General features: G+C 34.7%; 1 protein-coding gene and 1 pseudogene across 1 annotated transcript in view; both read right to left on the minus strand.

Annotated features, from left to right (window-relative positions):
* Positions 1 to 25792, minus strand: part of CCDC150 (coiled-coil domain containing 150) — a 113444-nt gene that overhangs the window by 77877 nt on the left and 9775 nt on the right. The window contains exons 5-10 of the mRNA XM_027866087.1: positions 21030 to 21146; positions 14875 to 15004; positions 13155 to 13198; positions 11930 to 12022; positions 4627 to 4734; positions 127 to 251 (exon numbers count right to left, since the gene is read on the minus strand). Coding sequence (XP_027721888.1) covers positions 127 to 251; positions 4627 to 4734; positions 11930 to 12022; positions 13155 to 13198; positions 14875 to 15004; positions 21030 to 21146 — 617 coding nt within the window. The remainder of the gene's footprint in view (positions 1 to 126; positions 252 to 4626; positions 4735 to 11929; positions 12023 to 13154; positions 13199 to 14874; positions 15005 to 21029; positions 21147 to 25792) is intronic.
* LOC114045899 lies at positions 10766 to 11963 on the minus strand (annotated as a pseudogene).

A 25792-nucleotide genomic window follows, 5' to 3' on the forward strand; every position in this document is an offset into this window, starting at 1 on the left:
TACTTTAGAACAGCAACAAAAATATTATAATGACATTATTTAGTACTTTTTTCTTGTTGTTTACTAAAAAGAAGTATGGCTGAACAGAACAATGTTCTTTTAAAAAAATGGTTGAAATTAACTCACAGGCATTTTTGAAGTTGGGTTCTTTCATTCTGAACATTTTGTAGTTCTTTTGCAATACTGGTCCTGGTAGCATCCAACATTAAATCTTGCTCCTGCAACTTTTGTGTCACTTTTTCTTGCTCTGTCTGGGACGTGACAATTAACTTAGATAATCAAAAAGGATTACTTGATAGGAAGCCGACTAAAATAATTCAAAGACCTTGAACTTTTAGAAATGAGCTGGTAGAAAAATGAATATAAGTAGATTCTTGTTTTACAGAATACCATTTTAAGTTCATAACTTATTCCCCACCCAGAGTTTTAAATCCCCACCAGTGTGCAGCTGGAACTCTTCTTTACATGATCTCTTCCTTCCTGCCATCATGGTTCAATTCTAAATCCATTACCAACATCACATTTTGAAAAGCATATTATTTCAATTAATAATATATGATGATCATAGATAGTTACAACAGAAAAGGGCAGCAGTATTTACTTTCAGGCTCCTCTACCTCAAAACTCACTTTTGTAAAACAGCCCCAATCTTCAAATTATTATTGTTTGTAAATTCAAAAGTATTTGCTTTATGTACCGAGAGACTACATAGTAAAGTAGATAACCAGCTTTGAGACCAAGCAGATCCAAATTCAGTCATGCGTCTGACACTTACCAGCTGGGTGACTAGACAAGTCACTTGGGCTCTTAGTGCTGTAGGCCAGAAGTGTTAAACACATAGCCAACAGGCCCATAACACTCTCCAGTACTGCCCAAATCCGAATAAAGTGTAGTTGGCAAATATTTAACAAAATTAAAAATACAACAAAATATAGATGTTAATATGTTGTTTTCTGAGCCAATATGTGACCTTTAGGTCCTTTTCTATGGTTTTTTGCCATTTTTCTATTTGAATTGATACCACTGCTGTAGGCAATTCTCTAAGACTCTAAGTTGTAGGGAACCTGCTTTGGTAGAAGGAGTTCACTCACTTGGGGGTTCCAAATACCAATAAAATAATAGGTCCAGTCTCTATTCTCTATCCTTGCTTTATACAAATACATTTAAAAATAAACCAACAATATTGTTCCTCAAAACAAATGTCCTGATTTTCAAAACAAGGAAACAGATAAACTAAAAACTATAAGCTATATTTGACTTATATTGCTTAGAAAATTCTAGAATGGAGTATGGAAGTGATGGTTGGTGAACATCTTTTAAAGGAAAAGTAGATTATAAAGAGCCAGCACTGGTTCATCAAGAACAGGTAGTTCCAGAATAACCTATTTTTTGGCTGGGTTCCCAAACTGGTAGGTCAGGGGAATGCTGTACATATGGCTTACTTTGATTTTATTAAAGCATTTGATAAAGTAGCTCATGCGCTTATGGAAAAGATGGAGAGATATGGGCCATAAGATAATACAACTAGATGAATTTAGAACAGGTTGAATGACCCAACTCAAAGAATCTTGTGATTAGAAGGAAGGTAGAAAATTGGGAAAGAATTTTTACAACCAGTCTCTCTGCGAAGGGCCTCATTTCTAAAATATATAGAGAATTAAGTCAAATTTATAAGAATACAAGCCATTCCCCAATTGATAAATGGTCAAGGGATATGAACAGACAGTTCTCAGATGAAGGAATTAAACCCATCTATAGTTATATGAAAAAATGCTCTAAATCACTATTGATCAGAGAAATGCAAATCAAAACAACTCTTGAGGTACCACATCACACCTACCAGATTGGCCAACATGACAAAACAGGAAAATGATAAGTGTTGGAGAAGATGTGAGAAAATTGGAACACTAATGCATTGTTGGTGGAGTTGTGAAATGATCCAACTATTTTGGAGAGCAATTTGGAACTATGCCCAAAGGGCTATAAAAATGTGCATACCCTTTGACCCAGCAATAGCACTTCTAGGGCTATATCCCAAAGAGATCACACAAATGGGAAAAGGACCCACATGTACAAAAATATTCATAGCAGCTCTTTTTGTGGTGGCAAAGAATTGGAAATTGAGAGGATGCCCATCAACTGGGGAATGGCTGAGCAAGTTGTGGTATATTAATGTGATGGAATACTATTGTGCTATAAGAAATGATGAACAGGCTGACTTCAGAAAAACCTGGAAAGACTTGTATGGTCTGATGCTGAGTGAAATGAGCAGAACCAAGAGAATGTTGTACACAATAACAGCCACAATAACAGTTGTGTGATGACTAATATTGATAAACTTAACCCTTCCCGGAAATACAAGGATCTAAGACATCTCCAGAGGCCTTGTGATGGAAAATGCTATCCACATCCAAAGAAAGAACTATGGAAGTTGAATTGCTATTTTTTTCTCTTCTGTTGAGTTTTGTTTCCTCTTTCTGATGGTTCCTCCTATTGATTTTAATTTTTACTTACAACATCACTAATGTGAAAATATGTTCAATATGAATGTAAATGTATAGCCTAAATCAGATTGTGTGCCATCTTGGGGAGGGGGGTGGGGAGGGAGGGGGAGAAAAATTTTAAACTCAAAAGCATATGGAAGTGATTATTGATAAATCAAAATAAATTAATAAAAAAATTTTAAAAAAAGAATCTTGTGAACAGTTCAATTACAATTTTTGCAGGAAGCCTCCAGGAGAACATACACCAAGGATTTATACTTTTGAATCTACTCTATGTTGTCGAACATTTTTGTGAGTGTTCTGCATAAAGGCATAGATGGCATGCTTATCAAATCTTTATATAATACTAACTAGAAGGATTAGACAACATATAAAAAGATAGATTTAAGGTCCAAAAAGATCTTGAGATGCTAGAGCATTGGGCTGAATCTGATGAGATGAACTTCCACAGGAATAAATGTAAAATTTGGTATATGTTAAAAATATTAACCTCACAAGTACAACATGGGATGGTGCACGGTTAGAGTATTTTATCTGAAAAAGATCAGCAATATGAGGTGCCAGTCAAAAAAGTTAATAAGATCTTAGGCTGCAGCCAAAAAATAAGGAGCTGATAGACCCACTTTACATTGCCCCTGGTTAAATCACCTTCAGAGGATTGTGTTTATAAAGAAGACAATTTATAAAGGATATTGATGAGATTGATACTATCCCCAGAGGAGCAACCAGGATTGTGAAGGGCCTTGAGTCTATGTCATATAAGGATCATTTTGAGGAGCTGGTGATGTTTAGCCTGAAGAAGACTCAGTGTGACGGTTGTAATATGACAAAGGGATTCCAGGGGTGGGGAATGTGCAGCCTCGAGGCCACATGTGGCCCTCTAGGTCCTTTCAGTCAAAGAGCCGAACTTGAGGACCTAGAGGGCCACATGTGGCCTCGAGGCTGCAGGTTCCCCACCCCTGGATTAGATTTATTCTATTTGATCCCTGAGGGCAGAACTAGGAGGGATGGTTAGAAGCTGCAGGGGCTAATTAAGGCTTAATGTCAGCAAAAATTTCCTAAGTAATTAGAACTCTAACAAAGTTGAATGGAATGCCTTGGAAAGAAAAGGTGTGATCTGCACTAGTGGAAAGAGTGCTCTCATTGATAAGATCATAAATATATAGAAGTACTGAAGTGGATCATATAAATATTGAATATGATAGAATACATGAATAAAGCTTTTAAGAAATGACCCACCACAGAAATTTAGAAACTTAAAAATGGTAGAACCTCTTGCTACAGTGTATAAAAGAGGTACATGGTATTCACAGAATCAGAGATTTATAGGGTTGCAAAGGACTCCACTGGTCATATAATTGATCTCATGCCTAGAAAGAAATCCTCAGCATAAGGATAAGTGGATAAGTCGATCACTCCTATAAATAATCATCCAGATTCTGTTCAGAGAGCTCCAATGAAAAGAGGACCACTTCTGTCCAAGGCACTTCATTTCACTGTCATAATTCTAATTGATGGAATTTTCTGGAAAAAGATATTTCATGTAGAGGGAAGGACAGAAACAAAGACGTATAGATGGAAAAGGTCAAAGTGTAATAACTTATACAGATTCACAATCCTGGTTGCTCCTCTGGGGATAGTATCAATCTCATCAATATCCTTTATAAATTGTCTTCTTTATATACACAATCCTCTGAAGGTGATTTAACCAGGGGCAAAGTAAAGTGGGACTATCAGCTCCTTATTTTTTGGTTGCAGCCTAAGATCTTACTAACTTTTTTGACTGGCACCTCATATTGCTGATCTTTTTCTGATAAAGTGCTCTAACCATATGTAATCATGAGGTATATTTCTGAGCAATCCTTAAGTAACAGGAGAATAATTATTCTTCTAAGGTAATATAATTTTATAAAGCACCAGAAGTATAAGTTCTGGTGGAAAAGAAAATGAAATCACTATCCAGAAAATGAGCTGTTACAATTAATTTTTTTTGAAATTCATTTTCATATTTTTATAGTCTTTGCTTTGTCATATATTCTACCTATTCAAATATCCTACCCAGTCCTTGAATTACTATGGTTTCATACTTGTATTAGATAAGTAGTTTAGTGTTATTGAATACCTTCAGAATAGCTTGATGATCTGCAATAAGTCTGACATTCTCCATAGTAACAGTCTGAAGCTTGTTATTCAGGTCTGAACACTGTTTGTTCAATTGATCATTTAACACCTAAGCAGAAAGATACATATTTAGCACTTAAAAGGTCTATTTAACACCTAATAATTCATTCTCCTTAGATAACTCAAGGGTTTAATTTTTTATCTGTTTGTTCTAAAGTTTTACAAAATATGTTAAATGTTTATTAAAAAACCCCTGAGTGGACCCACATTTAAATAAGATCCACATCCATTATTCACTGGACCAATCTGAAGTTTTCCTCAATTGATCAACACTCTATTCTTCATTGTTTTAAACATCTGTCCATACCAGCAAGGCTTCTGCAACAAAATTCTGAGATGAAATAAATCAATTTTACTGATAATAACTGCAATAATTTTTAGGATACGCCCTTGGACCTTTTACTGAACTCTGTTCCCATAATTCTATAAGGAGCATCCAGAATTATTTGTCTCATAGGACTGAATTTCTCACATCCTTTACCACTGTAAATTTTTTTACCTGTATTAAAAAAAAAAGCAAAATGTAATTGTATTCCACAACATTAGTGTGTTTAAGAAAAAAAAATACACTGGCAATATAGAACAATCTACATGCAGACTATCATACTTTTACTTTTGCACATTTTAAAATTTATTCTGAGAAAAAGACAGGGAACTTTCTTTTATCACCTTTTAAAACAATTTACTTTTGATACCAGGCAGTTTTCAAGCATTTACTGCTAGCGAAGATTTGGAAACTGACCATTTATATCACTAGAAAATTGGTTTGAGCTAATCAGAAAGTTAGATGAGAAGAGACAGTGGAAAAAAATATCAGGCAGTATACTAACAAGCAAAAGAATGAAACAAATCAATTTTTAACAACTGATTTTTCCTTTGTCTTCTTAAAATACAGGGGGAAATGGAACTAAAAATAGAAATAAAAGACACTAACAGAAGATTTATAGGAAATAATGAAAAAAATGACAATATGGAGAACAGAAAACCTGAAAAGATCAGCTGAAACAGCCAACACTAAATATTACTAGGTGAAAACAAAATTGCAGACAATGAGGATGAATTGGAAAATTAGTTAAGAAAATAACTACATTATAAATGCAAATATATTTGAAACCACAGTCTGGTACATTCATTGGAAAACATATCTATATACATATATATAAACATTCTGATTGAAAACATGTAAAGTGGGACTATCTACTTTTATCACTCCTATTCAATATGTTAGAAATAATAATGAGGCATGAAAAAGTACATAAAAGAAGAATCACTGGCTTTGAATAAATTAAAACATCTCTATTTACAGATAATATGATAGTATATTTAGAAAATCCAATTTCATCAAAAAATATATATGAATTTGACAAAGTAGCCAGGCATCCGATAAACCTACAAAATGATCCATATTTAGCTATATTAATACCTGACATCAGAAAAAAACTGATAGAAAGAGAAACAGAATATAATATGGCAAAACAATCAAATGTAGGGGCATTTACTTATCGGACAGGTAAGAGCTATACAAAATCAACATCATAACAACTTATACAGATAATTAAGTTAGAGCTGAACAAATAAATGGAAGGTCATCCCCTGTTCATGGTTATGTTGTACAAATACAGTAAAGAAATGTCAATAATTCCAAATTGTTTTATATATTTAATGGAATTTCTGTCAAAATACTAATCAGTTATTTCATAAAATTAAGTAATAAAAATTCACATGGAAAAACACTAGCAATAAAAATAATTAATAAAATTTATAAACCCACATGAAAACTTAAAAACAATCTATTAATATGATTAGATTAAAAGAAATCAGAAAAATAACAGAATCCTTAAAAGACAAGAACAATAACATCACATCAAAATGTATGGGATGCAGCCAAAAATTTTTCTTGGAGATGAATTTATATTACTAAGTGCTTATATTAACAAAAGAAGAAAATAAGATAATAGGCTTGCACCTAAAGGTACTAGAAAAAGAATAAAGCAATAAATGATCCTAAGGCAAGTTTAAAAACAAAACAGAAAAAGACAGTATAAAGGCAAGTACAGATATAAATAGAAAATGAAAGGATGTTAGTTGACAAAATCCAAAGTTTTTAAGACTAATGAAATAAACATAAAGACAGACTATTAGTAAATTTAGTAATAAAAAAGAGAATGAAAACCCTCACAAATGAAAAAAATAACAGAAGACATAACTTAGGGAATTCAATTTAGCATGTTCTAACAAATTAGAAAATTTAAAGGAAACAGATGACCAGCTGCCAATATATAAATGACCAAAGCTGATCTGATATAAGAATAAACCAATAATTTTAAATAGACAATTCAGAGAAAAAAAGTAAAACACATCAAGAAATTACTTAAAATACTCAAATGGATTTTGATCGTAATGATTCAGAAGTTCTCTTCAATAATGCAGACTGTAACCAATCTACGCTCGCCAATTCTAAGTGACTTTTGTCCATTTCCTTCCCAAAGTTCAATACAGGTGATGCGTACAACATTCTGGAAAGCTTCCTCACTTTTTCCTGTTATTACCTCGGCACCAGGGGAGCACTCTTGCTGTCTACTTACTGCTAGCTCTTGCCAAGTGAACAACCCATCTTCTTATCATGCAGTTTCTTGATAATGTTCTTTTTATTCCTGTTCTTCTTCTGAGTCCCTAGATATTATGATACAGTTTGTGTGCCTCTACCATGTACCTCTCCATAATCATCTATGTGATATACATTTTTAGTTTTTTAGAGGCAGTGATATTTCAGGTTTCATTGCCTTACAGAAACACCAGTAATATAAGATCACTGGAAAGATGGACTTGGGGTCAGTTAAAGAGCTTTGAAATTTCCCCAAAGTTATCCAAACTACTCTCCTGCTCCTTTTGAATTCTGAACTCAACTCACTGTCCATCTATACTGTTTGAATCAGATAATACATACTGCTAGACTAGCTTTACAGGGTGTCCATCCAAATGCATGTTAAAATATGTTCAATAGACATTCATCCATTTGGTCTTTCCTGTATAGATAGATTGGCCAGATTCCTTAGAATGACTGGAGATCACTTCCAACAGGCTTTGCAATGTCCTGGGGCTTGTTACCATTAGCACAATGTCACCTGTAAACAGGAGCATTTGGAGGCCTTCACCATTCATAGAAAATTGTAGGAAATCCCTCTTCAAACTCGATTCTGCAGTGGCTTTCTTCAATAAAAGTAGTAAATACTTTTCACAAAGCATATATCTCATTTTATATCTGATTTTTACCTTATAATATTTATACTATTTACAAGGTTATTTATACTATTACATCTTTCAAGGAATTCTAAATGATCTTGATGTATAGATGGGAGACATTGTTAAAGAAAAACCTGTCAGGTGGTACTTTGTTTTGCCATAACAAATAGTTTTTCATAATCATCAAATAAGGACAATGGGATCTTACATTCTCTACATCTTTCAGTTAATTGTGACATAGTAAAGATTTGGTCCACTATTGAATGTCACTTGTAAAAGCCTACCTATCCCTAATAATAGCTTCATTAAGGATGGCCTTAATTTTTGTATGTATTCCTCTTCTAAAAATTTTGTATAGATTTAAGAGTAGACATATAGATTGGTAGTTAACCTTCTCTGGGTCATCTTTTTCAGTATTAACAAAGTACAAGATTCCCCCACACACCTTTGTCATTTTCCCCATCCTCCAGATACCTTATATATTAGTCTCTCAATGGTCTCAGAATTGTTTCACCTCCAGCACAGATCACACACACACACACACATCCATATATGTATATGTATATGTATATGTGTATGCATGTATATGTATATATATATAAACATATATATTTAATTCAGTCTAAATGCTTTTATCCTTTTTGTTCTCTTTAGTGTTTTTTTTTATAAACATGTCTAGGCATGTCATTTTAGGGTACAAATTTAGTGGTCCAACTATTCTTGATAGAAAAAATTTTGTTAAAATGTTTTTTCTGCAAATCTTTTCCCTTCTACTTGCAGGTCTTTCATTTACATCCTTGAATTCTCTTGAGATGACTAAATTTAGTTGGATATCTTATCAAGTTTTCTTTTCTTTTTTTTTTTTTTGGCTAGGCAGTGGGGTTAAGTGACTTGCACAGGGTCACACAGCTAGTAAGTGTCAAGTGTCTGAGGCTGGATTTGAACTCAGGTCCTCCTGACTCCAGGGCCAGTGCTCTATCCACTGCGCCACCTAGCATTCCCGCCCCTCCAAGTTTTCTTTAATCTGGATTTTACCCTTCACTGCCTTTCTCTTTTTCATGAAATGATATTGTTCATAATCATCCACCATCGTATTAGAAATCAGTTTGTACTCAACCTCATGTTGCCTTTGATATCTACCTTTCTTTCTTTTTTTTTTAAGGAAAGAATAATCTTTAATATTTGAGTATCTGATGTTCTGGCAAAGTGTGTCAGATTATACTTATAGTAAAAAAAAAAAAACCCAACCCGTGTTTCTCAATACATGACATATATGTATATAAATGTATACATATATACATTTTTAAAAGATTAAAATCTTCAGTCCATACCTTAAAACTGGAACAATAAAATTAAAATTCAATAGTCTTGTTTTCAATTTAAGGATCAGTCAGATAGCCACCTATATCTTTTCTTTTCTCCAAAGTGTTTTGACATTTGCATTTTCTTATCAGTACCTTCACAATTATTAGAGAAACTGAACACTTTCCTAAACCAAATAAAGCAGAGATGATAATTCAAGCTTTTACCTACTTCCTCCTCTCCTTACTCACTCATGTGGACCAGTGGAACATCATCTTGAGAGGAGAGGTTTTAAGGGGAGAGAATACTAACAAGTTTAGGACTTACACTCTTTTTGCAGGAAAAAGTGATCTCTGATGCACAGAACTTTAATAAATTTACATTAATCATGGAAGCATTATGAAAAAAGTACATGTTTCAGTCCCTCCTTTCCAATATAAATTGGACCTCAGCATGTAATCTGTAGGGTTTCTGACAAAATGGAATAACAATGTAGGATAACTTTTCACCCAAGAATACTTTAAATCTAAAAAACCTCTACAATATAATACGTAGCCTTCTTTGTAACTGGACATTCACAAAAGTGTCCAAACCAAATTCACAAGATCTTAGAATTTGCTACTAAAACATAGATTCTCAAACGTAGTAGTAAAACATAGTAGATGCTTAAATGGGTGCGTTGGTGAGACAAAATGAGACTGCTGCTATAAGGACAAGCACAAGGTCATGCTGAGGTCACAAGATTTTTACAAACCTAAGACTATGAGTTGGTTTATATATTTTACTTCTAGACAAACATTTTAGTTTGGGGAAAAACTCCCAGTCAAACCTTGTGTTCCCCAATGTTCCTAATACAGTGGAGAGAAAGTTAAAACATCATCTTCATAAATCCCTAAGAAAATGAAATGAGTTTGAATAATTGCCCCTAGATGAACAAACACTGTCCAAAAAGATACCATAAAACATATAGGAATAGGATTCCTTAGGTTGAAATGTGTACCAGGCAAAGACAGCCTTGTGTCACAAAGATGTGTGTGGAACGCCTGTCCATGTCTGGGATGGAAAACATGAGTTGTAATGTTTTGATTTAAGAGAAACATGTGCTGCTAACACACTCCTTCTGGGCTTTTCTCCTCTCCCCCTCCCACCCCCCATATATTGAAAGGGAGCAATAGCTAAAATGGGCAATGTAATTTCATCCCAAAGCGTGTGTACACACACTTACACACACACACACACACACACACACACACACACACACACACACACGTGTTCTTTCCCTAACTCTGTCATAAGCACCTGGGGGCTGAGGCCACTTTGGCGCTAATGGGGATATTTCGTGAGAAGCCCATATTCCAGCAGGGTTCTTTATGATCCCTCTACACTTAACATTAATTAAAAGCACCAGAACAAGGTCAGTCTTTTCCAGCTGTATTCCCCAATCACTGGGCATGTTGTTCATCACACCATAGCCACTCACCATCCTTCAAGTTTGGAATGTCCAAGATGATTAACTCTCATCCAAAGAATGTGAACTAATGTCGTAAATTATTCTGGGAAGCAGGAATGGAAGATGACTTGCATAACGATGTCACCATTAAACCACTGCTTAAGTCCAGACTTCGGCCTTCTTTTTCAGCTCTGTAGTCCAAAAACATTTCTTTGAAGGCCAGGAAATCCGTAAATGTGAGCAGCAGGACAAGTATATCACCTGCTACTTCATCTTTATGCCGTTGGAATGTTGTAGTGAAAGTGGCCATGTTAAACCCAGGAATCCTCAAGCAGCTGTTCTTCAATATATTTTTTCAACCAAAGAGATATATTCATTAAAAATAGGCATATAGATGAGCTTGTTTTCTTCTGTGTCTTCAAACTCTTGGTAGTACTTTTCCATGAAGTTTCTCTGTAATAACTGGAACTCACCATCCATGACAACGTCCTCTATACATCCAACTACAGCATCAAATTCTGCCTCAGAAGTGGAAGAAGTGGCCAGCGCGAAGTTTTCTTCCAAAGTGTCCATCATAGTTGACCGTGAAGCTTCCAGTCATTCTGGGGCCTCCTCCCTCACCTCTACCTGGTCGGAGATGTAGCCTGAGCTCGAGATGGAGACTCTGTTATTCTGAGTTACCAAGTTATTCCGAGTACTGTAAGTAATCAAACTATAAAGGACCCATGAAGGAAGATGCTATCCACTTCCAGAGAAAGAACTGATAAATAGAAGTACACACAGTGTATATTTATAAATCTGTGTCAAGTGGCGGCCTTCTCTAGTGTGGGGTAGGAAGGGAGGGAGGGAGACAGTTCAGAACTCAAAAAGTAACAAAAGAATAAAATGAATTTTAAAAAAGAAAGTAACTGGGCGCTGTGTAAATTCTGAGAAGTCTTTACGGAATTAGATGAAGTAATGAATTTGGATAATCAATATGAATGGAATTTAACTAACCAGGGTTAAATGAATTCTAATCCCTGGGCTCTCTAACTTAATAAAACTAATCAACAACTCAAGGAAAGCCCTGCCACTTCTACTTCTGTGACGTTGAGCAAGTACGTAACGTTTTTGGCATTCTTCATCTATAAAGTGAGGAGGCTAGACTAGATGACTACCAGGATCTCTTCCCACTCTAAATTTATGACACTATGATCCTATGAAAGGGGAAAATGAGCAAGAGTATTTCAAGAAAAGCCATTCTAATTACCTGTACTTTTTTTGCTGTTTCCTGAAGGGATGCCATCTCAGACTTTAAATGTATAGTCTCCTTGTGCTCTTGTTTAAAAGACAAGTACAAAGTCTAGAAGAAAAAAAGCAAATAAATTTTTTCTTGACATGTAAAAAGTCTGTTAAAGTTCACCTGCTCATCTTCATAGCCCACGTTTTAGGTGTTGCTCCCATTATTACAAGACATAATCTCTTCACCACCATTTCAGGACTAGCTAAATCTTACTGTATCCTGGCTCAGCAACTATCTCAAAAAGATTTCTTAGGTTTATGCTTTAAAAAGTTTTGTGAAGAATATGGATAGCCATGACCCAATTTTCTCTCCATTCCTAAATTATTTATCAAAATAATTCACTCAGTTATGCAAAGATTTTAGAATCTCAACTGGATGGTTGGATTTAACTTTACATTTGATTTAACTGAATACCCAATGCTTATCATCCTCCATAATTTTTAAACTCTAAAAATAAGGTTTCATACTTTTATGTAATTTGTACATTTGTCAATATGTACCTTTAGAACCTCTCATCTTATAAATTCCAAATTCCAATGAAACTAAGCTTTCCAATAAGCTTATAGGTAAATATAGGATTTAAGTCACTACGTCGAATGGAAAAGCCAAAACTGTTCCCTTAAGAGAAACAACTGAGTGATGATGGGTAAAATAATCTGGTCTTATGATAAAAATCCCTGGTTCTTTTTAAGATAGGACAGTTAGGGAAAAAAAAAACCAAATTCTCAAATCCCTAAAAAGAAGGTAGAAACAAGTAAGTAAATCCTGCAGATGGAGAATTACCTCTATTTCCCCAGGAGAGAATTCTCTCACAGAGGACAGATACGCCCTAATTAGGCTAGGCAACAATTCTAGGTAAAAGTGCACATCAATAGTCTCATTTCTTAATATATGAGGAGACATAATGGTTGTAGTATTTATTGTATTTCATTATAAAGTTCTGATTTATGGAATAGTAGACAATAGAAATACACCTATCTTTTTGAAATCAGTATAACTATTATGCACAAGTTGTTAACTTGACCACAGTCCTGAATGCACTTCGATCACTTATTAACACTTAACAGGCTATTTTCTGAAGTATTAGTTGGGAAATTCAGCAGAACTGAAAGCAAAGACTAAAAGGAAATCAAAATTACTTAGTGAAGGGAAGAAATATCCATTTGTTTTTTTTTAATGTTTTGCAACTTGCCTTTCCATCTTCAAGTAGCTGGGAAATGACATTATCTTTGGATCCTGAAACAAACAAATTCATGTATTTTCAATAATATTTTTGAATCATACAGTATTTTCCTCTGAAAATTCATTTCTAAAAATTCTTTTGAAATAAAAATTTGCCAGATATTTGTGGTCACATTTTATTGGTTGGAAATGAAGCAGAAAGCTGCCAATTGGTACACAATCTATGCAGAAAGGAGCTTGCTCTACAAGCCATATTTTTCAATTATCAGTCAAATAGTCTATTCACTAGAACAATTTCAGAAAACATTCTGAAGGGACAAATCCTTCACTTTAAACAGCAATTTGGCTGAACTCTAGAAGTAAAATCTTGTTATATTATTTTATATATATATGTATATATATGTATTATATACATGTATATATGTATATATATGTATTATATATGTGTACATATATATATATATTTTTTTTTTTGGCTAGGCAATGGGGTTAAGTGACTTGCCCAGGGTCACATAGCTAGTGTTATGTGTCTGTGTTATATTATTTTTGATGCCTACTGCTAATGGTACCAAATAATATAAGATAATTTAAAAATCTTATCTTATTTCCTGAGGCTAGATTTCTATCCATTATATCATGCTGTCTCTCCTGGTTGCCACCTTTTTCTGAGAGGTGTGACTATTTTGGGGAGAGAAAAATCCATGAATACTTTTAGTTTTGTTCCAATAAGATGATATTCTAAAAATCAGCATTCATTAAATCCATTTAACTGATTCTAAAGGAAACACCTTGAAAAAGCTAGAACAGATTTTTTCCTAACACATGTGCAAACAATTAAGTTCAAGACTTAAAATGATACTATCCCTAATAATATTAAATACTAATCCTGAATAAATAAATTTAGAGTATATAAGGATTCTGACAAGTGTGGGGCCAAAGTTTATCTTTATAGTATATGAAAGAAATAGGTTACTAAATAAAAAAATAGTACAAATAAGTTGAAAGGGAATGTTTAGCTTACTTTACATAATTTAGAAAATTTTTTATTTGCTCATTAGAGCAGACAAAGCAGTCCTTTGTTAGCTTAATTGGCAATTACTACATACACATGGAATCACAGAATTTCAGAATTGCAAAGGACATTAACAATCATTTCATTCAACTTTTTATTGTAAAGATAAAGAAACTGAAGCTCAGAAGGACTGACATCTTCAAGGTCATACAATTTATCAGTGATAAAGAAAATAAAAATAGTAAGAGGGAGTAGAATATTTGGTTTTAAAAGTCATGGATTCATATCCCAGCTCTACCCACAACTAAGTTACATCTTCCACAACACTAGGCACTCCAGTACTAGGCATACAGTTGGCAATCAGTAAGCACTTGTTGACTGACTGCAGAGTGACCTCGGAGGTGAAGCAGTGCCTTATGACGTATATATGTTCTAGGATATGGCCATATTTTATAGCAGACTAACATGGAATGTAGGTGACAGTGAAGGATGAAGAAGGATGAAGAAGAATGAGACAACAGACTTTAGGTTCATGAAAAACTCAGGTAATAGTGACTTCTTCAAGAATTTATTATCCTTTATAAACATAAAAGCCCTTAGCAATCTAACTACTTCAACACAAAGACCTTACTTTGAAAGATCTTAGCAATTCAAGCTTTGGCCATGACACCTTGGACAACTAGTAAGATAGTCTGATCTCTCAAGTTTCTTTTCATACTTAGCTCAGTCCTCAGCTTTGCACAGTCAGACTCCAGCTCTGCTGTTCGCTGCTGTTCCTGACGTAGTTGTTCTTGAGTAGTCTCTATATTTTTTCTCAGGGTTAAGCAGTCTTGTTGGAGGGCTTTTACCTGAGATAAGAAAATCTCATTTTTATGAAGTAAAAAAAAAATTTGAACTATTGTAGGCAAATTTCAACTCCAACATCTTTTACAAGCACTCTGTAGTCATGACTTTCTCCATAACTAGCAATAAGACCTTGAGCTAGTCATTTTGACCTCTGTAAACCTTTTATGTCTTAATTTGTAAAACAAGGATGATACACAAGATGATCTATTAAATCCTTTCCAGCTTCTAAATTCCGTGAAACAAAATAAAAGGAATGTGTAGATATGTAATAGCTAAAGACTTGAACAGACTCCAAGGTCCACAAAAGCGAAGAACTATTAGGTCGCAGTTAGATAAGTAACACGGTGGATTGCTAGTGCTAGAATTGTAGTCAGGGGAGACCCAAGTTTGAATCTTTCTTCAGATACTTGTGACTTTGGGCAAGTCTTTTACCTCCTTTGGATCTCAGTTTTCTCATCTGTAAAATGAGGAGGCCCCTTCCTGTTCTGAATCTACAGTCTAAGGATGTGAGGTCAAATTGCTGAATCAAAATTCTTTTTCTAGTTCTATCATAATAAGTGCTTTAAGATTAAAAAGTACTTTTCATATATTATCTCAGTTTAGTACTATTATTTTCCCCATTTTAAAGCTGAGGATGATGAAGCCCAGAAAGTTTAAATGACTTTAGGTCTAATAAATACTCTAAATTTTTGGGAAACAGATTTTAAAGGGTTCAGAGGAAACATAGGTAGATGGACATGGACTAAAATGCTAGAGAGGAAGTCAGCTCAGCAGGAAGGGAAGACGTGCAAGAATAAAAATTTGAAAACAAAGAGAATCACTTCTAGTGAGGCAGGAAAATGAGGTATATCTGAAGACACTGACGTGGATGCACAGGGGATTCACCAAACAACTTAGATTTAAAAAATAAATATACAGAAAATGGGAGCAAAGCCAGATAACAGAAGGTAAGTGGACATAAGAGTGTGGCATGGTTCTATAAAAATGATGCCAGGAATGCTAAAGCTCATTCTGAGCTGAGGCTATGGAGGTAAGCTAAGGAATGCAAAAGAGTTTTGCTTTGGTTTTTTGGTTTGTTTGGCTATATTGAGGGAAAAAAGGAGGATTAAATTAAGGATAGCATCTGTGCTTGGGATGGACAGGACATTGACAACAGCATAAAAAAGGCAGATATTCTTCACTCTTACTTTCTTTCTATTTTCTCTGCAAAGGAGAATGACCTTTACACTGGAAAGGACAGAGCATAAATGACCTACCTGAGATACCTGAGATAAGCAAGGAGACAAGAAGAGAACCCTAGGTGCCCTTGATGAATTCAGGTCACCTGACGCAGATGAACAACATTTGGAGAAAAATGGCAGATGCAATTGCAGAACCTTGTCAGTGATATTTAAATGATTACAGAAAACAAGAAGTGCCATAAGATTGAAGAAGGGCAAATGTTAGTACAAGTTCTTTAAAAAGGCAAAGAAAACAGAGCTTCCAAAGTATAGGCCAGTGAGCTTGACTTTGATTCTTAGAAAAATTCTAGAAAATATCATTAGAGAGAAGGTTGGTGAACACTTAGAAAAGGAAGCAGTGGTTGCAGAGATGAAGCATGGTTTTTTATTAAGAACAGATCATGCCAGACTAATCTCATTTTCTATTTTGACAGGTATACTAAACTAGTAGAAGAAGGGAGTGCTACAGATATCATATATCTACCTTTTATCAAAGTTTTGGATAAAGCATCTCATACCATTCTGGTAAAGAAAATGGAGAGATAAGGATTGGATGATAACATAATCAAATGGATTCACAATGGTTTAGATTGCCAGACTCAAAGAGTAGTTGTTAATAGTTCAATGTCATCCTTGCAGGTCTTCATTGGAAAATCCCAGAGATCTGTGCTTCACTTGTGCTGTGTAACATTTTTAACTGATGATATGAATAAAGGCATAGATGGTATAACCATCAAATTTGCAGATCACAAAAAGCTCCTGATCTCCTTGAGAGCAACGGCTGTGTTTTTTGCCTTTCTTTGTATCCCTTGTGCCAGGCACATTGCAAGTGCTTACTAATTACTTGTAAACTAACTGAGAAAGGGTGATCAAGTCAGAATCCAAAAAAGATCTTGACAAGCTAGAGCACTGGGCTGAATCTAGTAAGACGAAATTCAGTGGGTACAGGTGTAAAACCTTGCATTTAATATGATTAACTTCACTCGTATAAGACAGGAAAGACATGGTAAAATGGCAGTTTGTCTGAAAAAGATCTGGAGAGTTTAGTGGATTGTAAAGTCAATATGAGTTGACAATGAGATAGCCAAAAAAAAAATTAATGGTAATCTTGGGTTGCAGAAAGAGGAACATAACTTCCAGGAACAATGAGGTGATAGTACCACTGTATTCTGCCTCATCAGACCTCATCTCCAGGACCGTGTTCAAGAAGTTTAAGTTTAAGAAGGACATTGATCAAATAACTGGAGAAATGTCCAGAGGATGGGGAAGGGCCTTGAGTCCATGACATATGAACATTGGTTGAAGAAAATGGGGATATTTAGGTTGAAGATTAAAAAAAGATTCATGGGAGACATGATAGCTGTATTCAAGAATTTGAAAGGCAGACATCAAGTAGGGATTGATCTTGTTCTGCTTGGCCGCAAGAGGCTAAACCAAGAGCAATGGGTGGAATTTGCAAAGAGGCAATTTAGGCTTGATGTCAGGAAAAACTACCTAGCAATTATAGCTATCCAATAATGAGATTACCTGCATCAAGACAGAGTGGCTTCTCCCTCTTTGGAAGTCTTCAAGCAGAAAATGTATGATGTAATAGTAGGGATCCCTTCTGGTGCAGAGTTGGATTAGGTGGTTGTTGAGACTGCCTTTCAACTTTCAAATTCTGTGATTCTGAATTTTGCCTAGAGTCACACAGCTAACAAGGGTCTGAAGAAGGATTCAAACCTAAGGGTCCCTGATTCCATACCTACCACTCTAACTACTACACCATGGTGACTCTGAAGGATAACCATTTGTTAACAGAAAAAAAGATGCTATGATTATAGAAAGCAGCATGTAAAATAACTGAATGCCTTGAATCCTCCCCACAAAAGACCTCAAGATATGATGGATACGTTACTTTCCTTGTATACATTCAAACTAAGAAAGACAAAAACCTTGTTTGTCTAATTAGAGTTTAAAACAGCAGTGTAAATGTAATTTCATATTATTTATTTATCGATCTTCCTCACTTTATACAGTAAGCCCATAATTAGATATTTGCATAATGTTAAGACTAGAAGAAACTTTAAAGTTTGTTTAAATAAGAAAACTTTTCTACAGGCCTAGGAGAGGTTAAGTGACTTGCTCAAAGGCATAGGCTCATGAAATAGTAAACAGAACATCCAGAACTTAAACCCAGGTCTTCTAGGACTCAAGTGTTTGGTATTTCTTCCATTACACCATGTCGTCTCCATTATGTTTACTGTGTCAGAGAAAAAACTGTTCAGATCAAGATTGTTTTCAGAGGATTACTAAAGAAAAATGAATGATTACTGAATCTAGGTAAAATTATGAACATTTCTAGGGATTCAGGTAAAAAGAGTACATTTTTTTAAAAAGTATTTTTATTAATTTATTTTTAGTTTTCAAAATCACTTCCATAAGCTTTTGATTATTAAATTTTCTCCCCCTTCCTCCCCACCAGCCTCCCCAAGACAGTGTGCAATCTGATATAGGTTCTATATATACATTCCTATTTAACATATTTTCACATTAGTCATGTTGTAAAGAATAATTAGAACCAACAGAAGGAACCATAAGAAAGAAGGAACAAAACAAAACAAAAGAAAAAAAAAGCAAATAGTATGCTTCAATCTGCATTCAAACTCCATTGTTGTTTCCCCGGATGTGAACAGCATTTTCCGCCAAGAGACTTTTGGAGATGTCTTAGATCCCTGCATTGCTGAGTAGAGCTAGGTCTATCAAAGTTAGTCATCACACAACATGGCTGCTACTATGTACAATGTTCTCCTGATTCTGCTCATTTCACTCAGCACCCATCCATACAAGTCTTTCCAGGTTTTTCTGAAGTCTGCCTGCTCATCATTTCTTACAGCACAATAGTATTCCATTACATTCATATACTACAACTTGTTCAAACATCCCCCAATCGATGGGCATCGCCTCAATTTCCAATTCTTTGCCAACGCAGAAAGAGCTGCTATAAATATTTTTGTACATGTGGGTCCTTTTCCCATTTTTTTGATCTCTTTGGGATACAGCCCTAGAAGTGTTATTGCTGGGTCTAAAGGTATGCACATTTTTATAGCCCTTTGGGCATAGTTTCAAATTGTTCTCCAAAATAGTTGGATCAGTTCACAACTCCACCAACAATGTATTAATGTTCCAATTTTCCCACATCTTCTCCAACATTTATCATTTTGCTTTTTTTGTCATGTTAGCCAACCTGATAGGTGTAATGTGGTACCTCAGAGTTGTTTTGATTTGCATTTCTCTAATCAATAGTGATTTAGAGCATTTTTTGAGATGACTATAGACGGCTTTAATTTCTTCATCTGAAAACTGCCTGTTCATATCCTTTGACCATTTATCAACTGGGGAATGACTTGTATTTTTATAAATTTGATTTAGTTCTCTATATATTTTAGAAATGAGGCCCTTATCAGAGACACTGGTTGTAAAAATTCTTTTCCAGTTTTCTGCTTCCCTCCTAATCTTAGTTGCATTAACTTTGTGCAAAAACTTTTCAATTTAATGAAATCAAAATTATCCATTTTGCATTTCATAATGTCATCTATCTCTTGTGTGGTCATAAATTCTTCTGTTCTCCATAAATCTGACAGGTAAACTATTCCTTGCTCTCCCAGTTTGCTTATAGTATCAGCCTTTATATCTAAATTGTGTACCCCTTTTGACTTTATTTTGGTATAGGGTGTAAGATTTAGGTCAATTCCTAGTTTCTGCCATACTCTTTTCCAGTTTTCCCAGCAGCTTTTGTCAAATAGTGAGTTTTTATCCCAGAAGCTGGGGGTCTTTGGGTTTATCAAACAGTAGATTACTATTGTCATTGACTACTGTGTCTTGCATTCCTAACCTATTCCACTGATCCACCACTCTGTTTCTTAGCCAGTACCAAGTAGTTGTGATGACTGCTGCTTTATAATACAATGTAAGATCTGGTATCACTAGGCCACCTTCCCTAGCATTTCTTTTCATTAGTTCCCTTGATATTTTGGACCTTTTGTTCTTCCAAATGAATCTTATTATTTTTCTAGTTCTATAATTTTTTGATAGTTTGATTAGTATGGCACTGAATAAGTAAATTAACTTAGGTGGAATTGTCATTTTTATTATATTAACTCAGTCTACCCATAAGCAACTGATGTTTTTCCAATTATTTAGATCTGACTTTATTTGTGTGAAAAGTGTTTTGTAATTGTATTCATATAGTTCCTGGGTTTGTTTCAGGAGGTAGACTCCTAAATATTTTATAATGTCTACAATAATTTTAAATGGAATTTCTCTTTCTATCTCTTGTTGTTGGCCTTTGCTAGTAATATATAGAAATGCTGATGATTTATGTGGGTTTATTTTATAACCTGCAACTTTGCTAAAGTTATTATTTCAAGTAGTTTTTTACTTGATTCTGTAGGATTCTCTAAGTATATCATCATATCATCTGCAAAGAGTGATAGCTTTGTTTCTTCTTTACCTATGCTAAAAAGAGTACATTTTCTATGTTTAATAGGAATGTACATGTAGAGCTTATATCAGATTTAACATTGTCTTGGGGAGGGAGTCAGGGAGGAAGAGGGAGAAAATTTGAAACTCAAAAGCTTTTGGAAGTGACCGTTCAAAACAAAAAATAAATTAATTTTTTTTTAAAAAAGAGTACATAATTAATAAAAAAATTTAAAAAAATAAAAAAATACCAGATATCCAAGAAAAAAAAATTTAAAAAGAGTACATTTTCTTCCTGATTCACTTCATCATAAAAATGGACAGAAGAATCCTGATTCTCACCTACCTGTTCTCGCTCCAACTCAACTGTTGTTTCCATATCCTGCACTCTGCACAGCATAGCTTCTTGGGATTCCTCTAGAGATTCCCGTAGATTCTCCTCCTGAGATAGCTGTTCCCTTAGCTACAAGGCAACACAGATATTAAATCACCAAGACTAACTGAAGATCATATTGACTTAACAAGAATTAAAATAACTGTCACTAGTTCACCAAAAAATGCCACCATATCAACAGACTCCATAATTCAGAAATTTTGTTTCTTCTTAATGAAATAAACTAAGTCTTCTACTTACTACCCATTTGACTTTGATCAATTCATTTAAACCCTGTGAGCCTCAGTTTCCTCATGTGTAAAATGAGGGGGCTGGACTAGATATCTTAAGTTTCAGCTCTAAATTCTATGATTTAGAAGATCAAGATAGACAATCAAGAATGTAAGCGTATGACTTAATTCTGAAGTTATTATGCAAGTGTCTTGGGTACCCTTATCTTTTCCCCTTACTCAGGAGATGGCTAACAGGTCCAGAACTGTTATTCATCAAAGTAAACAAGAGTCACTGATAGAATCTGTATTAAAACCTGCATTCTGAACTACAAATGCAATTCTGATTGAGTTAGATATTCCAAAAGAAAATTTATTATCATCTTATTATCAGTAGATAATTACAACTACTAATTTATATATTTATATATATATAAATATACTCTGTCACTCAGGTTCATAAATTATGAATGGTATGGACTTTCAATCTGTCCATGGAATTTTAGTTAGCAATACTGGTCAAATATGGTTTAATCTGGTTACATGTAATTCACAAATATTCTTGCCCCTTTTGGGTTCTATTTTCATTTTTCTCAAGATGAAAACATGTATTTGTATTTGAAAAACATGAATTTCCCTAATTAAGCCTAAAAATTACATTTATGGTCTCTTTTAGACTAGTAACAAAATGCCTAGGATATGTTTTAAAAGAGGAAATTTTATGCTAATTATAATACTAAGGTATTTCTTTTCAAGGAATTGTTAAGATCAGTCAATTCATTCAATACTCATTTGATTTAGATATGTATTATACTCATTAAACTTGGGATTAGGCAGTGGACACAGGGATGTGAAATGGCATTCTGGATCACATTTATAGGTCAGGAACTTCTAGAGACATGTAAGTATGATTATATTAGGCTGTTATGCATTTAATAAGACTTCACTTTCACTAAAACCAATTGCAATGCTTTTTTATGGTAGGAATGTGATACTGGATTCTCCAAGGCCACACCATGACAAAACAAGTTTTAGCAAGTAAGTCCCACAAAGTTTCAAATACAAAGCACTTTGCCTGCTACTACTTTGTGAGGTAGGCAGGGTTAATATTATTATCTCTATTTTATAAGTGAGAAAAGTGGTTATTTGCCATACAGCAAGGGTCCAGTACAATGTAAGCTCTGCTTAGTAATGTTTGTTGATATAAACAAGGATTTAAAGCAATGATCTTATGATTCCAACTTCCATCATCTTCCATTATACCATACTACCTCTTGTTAATGGTCTCCTCCCTTGCTCTAAATTGTCACTTCTCAGCAGAACAGTTTCTAGAAGCTACCTCTCCCCCACCTCAATGCTTCTTTATCTATAAACCACCATGACCTAGGGGAAAATGAGGTTATCGTGGAATCCTGATAAACATGCTTATTAAAACAGTAACCTTAATTTTACACACAAACTTAAAGGTAGTAAAATCTAACATAGGAGTCATTCCGTACTTGTCCTAGGTAAACTACTGAGGCTCTGTGACAACTATTTTCCTTGGAGATCAAATGTCTTTTTTGAATATTCCTGATATTACTGTATCAGAATATTAATGCTAAAAGAGATATTAGAAATTAGCTCATTTCCCTAATTTTATAGATAAGGACACTGAGGTCGGGAGAAAATTAGTGACTTGCCAGAAGTCACATATCTGTTTAGTGGCAGAGAATTAGTAATCAGGTCTCTTGACTTCTCATTTCACTATATAGTCAGTTCTGCTATGACACAACATACATGTTCCTAAAAATCACCATGCTATGAAAAACTGAGCAATAAAAAATCACAGGGCTTATGGGGAAAACGGAGTTAGGGCACAACACTCAAAAACTTTGTCAGTGACACATTAAAAAAAGATAAACTAATGAAAGCAATAGCACAGTTTTATATATATTAAATAAGAACTCCATAATTGCTATAATAATTAGTGATGATGTCAGTAGCATCAGCCTGGCCCCAGTCTAGGGAAGTTGATGGCTAAACCACAGGGTGATCTTGGTGGGCAGCAATTCCAGGGGCAGATAGTAAGGGGGTTAAGGTGGGTAGAGGAGTTTGTGGGTCTGAACATGTCCTCTTCTGCCCACAGCTACTACTGCATCAGAAGATATACAATAATTGTGAAACACACATATTGTTTGCTTGTGGAAGTATGTGTGAGAAGGGTTACAGATTGTTATTGTGAAGTGTTGTTACCTAACCTTGCCGGATAACACCCTGAGTTGAGGTAGCTGGTAGGTGTTTGAGATGTACATCTCTGTGTATTTTGTGGTAGGTTCCGCTGGGTGCAGTTTTCTCTTTCTTGCTGACAGAGTTCATGTTATACTCAAATTGTTCCTTAATATATCAATTTTGTTGGAAATTGTTTCCTTTTTTTTTAAACAAGTGTTATAGCAGAACTGACCACAGAACAGTACCATGATGTCTCGAGGCTACGTCCTAGACGGCTGAAATTGTCTGAAGGCTAACCCCCTCATAGAGATGGGAACTGACTGGACCGATGACTTCCCTATGACATTTCAAAAAGAGTTGCTATACAGCCAAGTGTAAATAATGAATCCAGCAAACCAGTTACACTATTCAAATTTGCACTGTATATTTCCATTGGAACTAATCAGTATATTTCACATAATTATAACTTTGAATGGCACGAATTCAAATACATGTGACCACTTAAAGGGATTCATTGTTTTCACTAATCAGGACCTAACTGTAAATATTTTCATATCTATGGGTCTTTTTCTTCTTTCTTTGATTTGTTTGGGACATATGGATTTAGTAATGATATCAGTAAGTAGTCAAAGGATATACGGTTAAGCAACAATTTTGGTATAGTTTGAAACTGCTTTCCATAATGGCTACAGTCTAGACCAACTGATTTTTAATAAACCATAAGGTAAAGGCAAAGAGAAAAAAGAAAAGAAAAAATAGGGAACTCTCAGGTAAAGAAACTCTCTTTACCAAAGCAAGTTGGGACTTCCTCTGGAATTTATAGTTTGAGATGCCAAGAGCACTAACATGTTAAATGACATACCCAGGATCACAAAGCTAGTACATCAGAGGAATGGTGTGAACCTAGGTCTTCTTGTCTCTAAGGTCAGCTCTCTATCCACTGTATTCCATCCCACAATTCCAATTATCCTCCCAGCATCATTTTGCCTTACCTGCTGAATTTTATGGGTCATTTCATGTTTTTTGGCCTTCAGCTGCTCTGTATCAACTGTAGCATCCACCTAAGATTAGGGAAAAGGCAAAATTTCTAAATGTAAAGGTTTAACAAAAGTTCAAATCAAGGCTTCTCTAGCAACCCTGCTAGAACATGTGATCTTTCTGTCTCATTATGAGTGAATTAAGAAAATATAACATTTTAAAGTAAAAGAATCTTTTACTAATAACCCAACTTTAGATTACAGCAAATGAATGATCACTACCATATGGAGAACTCCAAAAAAGGCTAGGAAACAAGAAAAACTGGTTCTATTAAGCTGTGAATGATATAATAAAAAGTACAGGAAAAGAAAGAGAGGTATTTCATAGAATTACTTGTTTAAAAGCACTTGGAGGTGGGAGATCCCATTTACCAGCTTTGCAGGTGAATTCTGAGATTCAGTGTCCCCAGCCTAAAAAACCTCCACTTGATCCTACTGGCCCCTCTAACTATAATCTTTTTCTTACCTTCCTTTCACAGCCAAAATTCAAATGGTCACTCTACCTCTCAACTATGATATTTTTAACACTTTACCATAAACCCCCATCCCTGTTGATTCCTTGAGATTTGTCTTCCATTCCTATAACTCTATAAAACTACACAATGAAAGGTTAATGAACTTCTTCTTGTGAAATACAATAGATTTTTTTCTCAGTTTTCACTTTCTTTTATCACTCTATGGCATTTTACACTACCAATAAAACACAAGTTTTGATTAAGAGCCTGCTATAAATCAGGCTCCAAAGACAAAAATATTAAACCATTTTTTTTATTCTCCAGGAGAATAAGTTCTATCAGGAAAGATAACATATACACATATAAGCATATATAGAATAAATATAAGCAATAAATACAAATGAATAGGTTTTTGAGGAGGGAAGATCAGGAAAGGCTTCATTTGGAACACAGTACATGAACTGTGTCTTGCAGAAAGTGAGGGATCTATAAAGCAGAGGTGAAAAAGGAGTGCTGTCCTTGGAAACAGCCAGTGCCAAGCACAGAGACAGGAAATAGAGTACTGTGTGTAAGTAAAGGAGAAAAGGTCAGTTTGGCTGGGTCACAGTGTAGGAAGAGGAGTAATGTAAAAGATGGGTTGGGACCAATCTGTGAAGGATTTTCCAAGCCAGAGAGAGGTGTTTATATTTTATCCTACAATAATAGGGAGCCACTAGAATTTATTCAGCAGGGGATTTACATGGTCAGATCTGCATTTTAAGAAAATAACTTTGGCCGATAAGTGGAGGATGGAATGGAGGGGG

The sequence above is a fragment of the Vombatus ursinus genome, unplaced genomic scaffold (genome assembly GCF_900497805.2).
Source record: "Vombatus ursinus unplaced genomic scaffold, bare-nosed wombat genome assembly UNPS02014779.1, whole genome shotgun sequence".
Taxonomy (NCBI): domain Eukaryota; kingdom Metazoa; phylum Chordata; class Mammalia; order Diprotodontia; family Vombatidae; genus Vombatus; species Vombatus ursinus.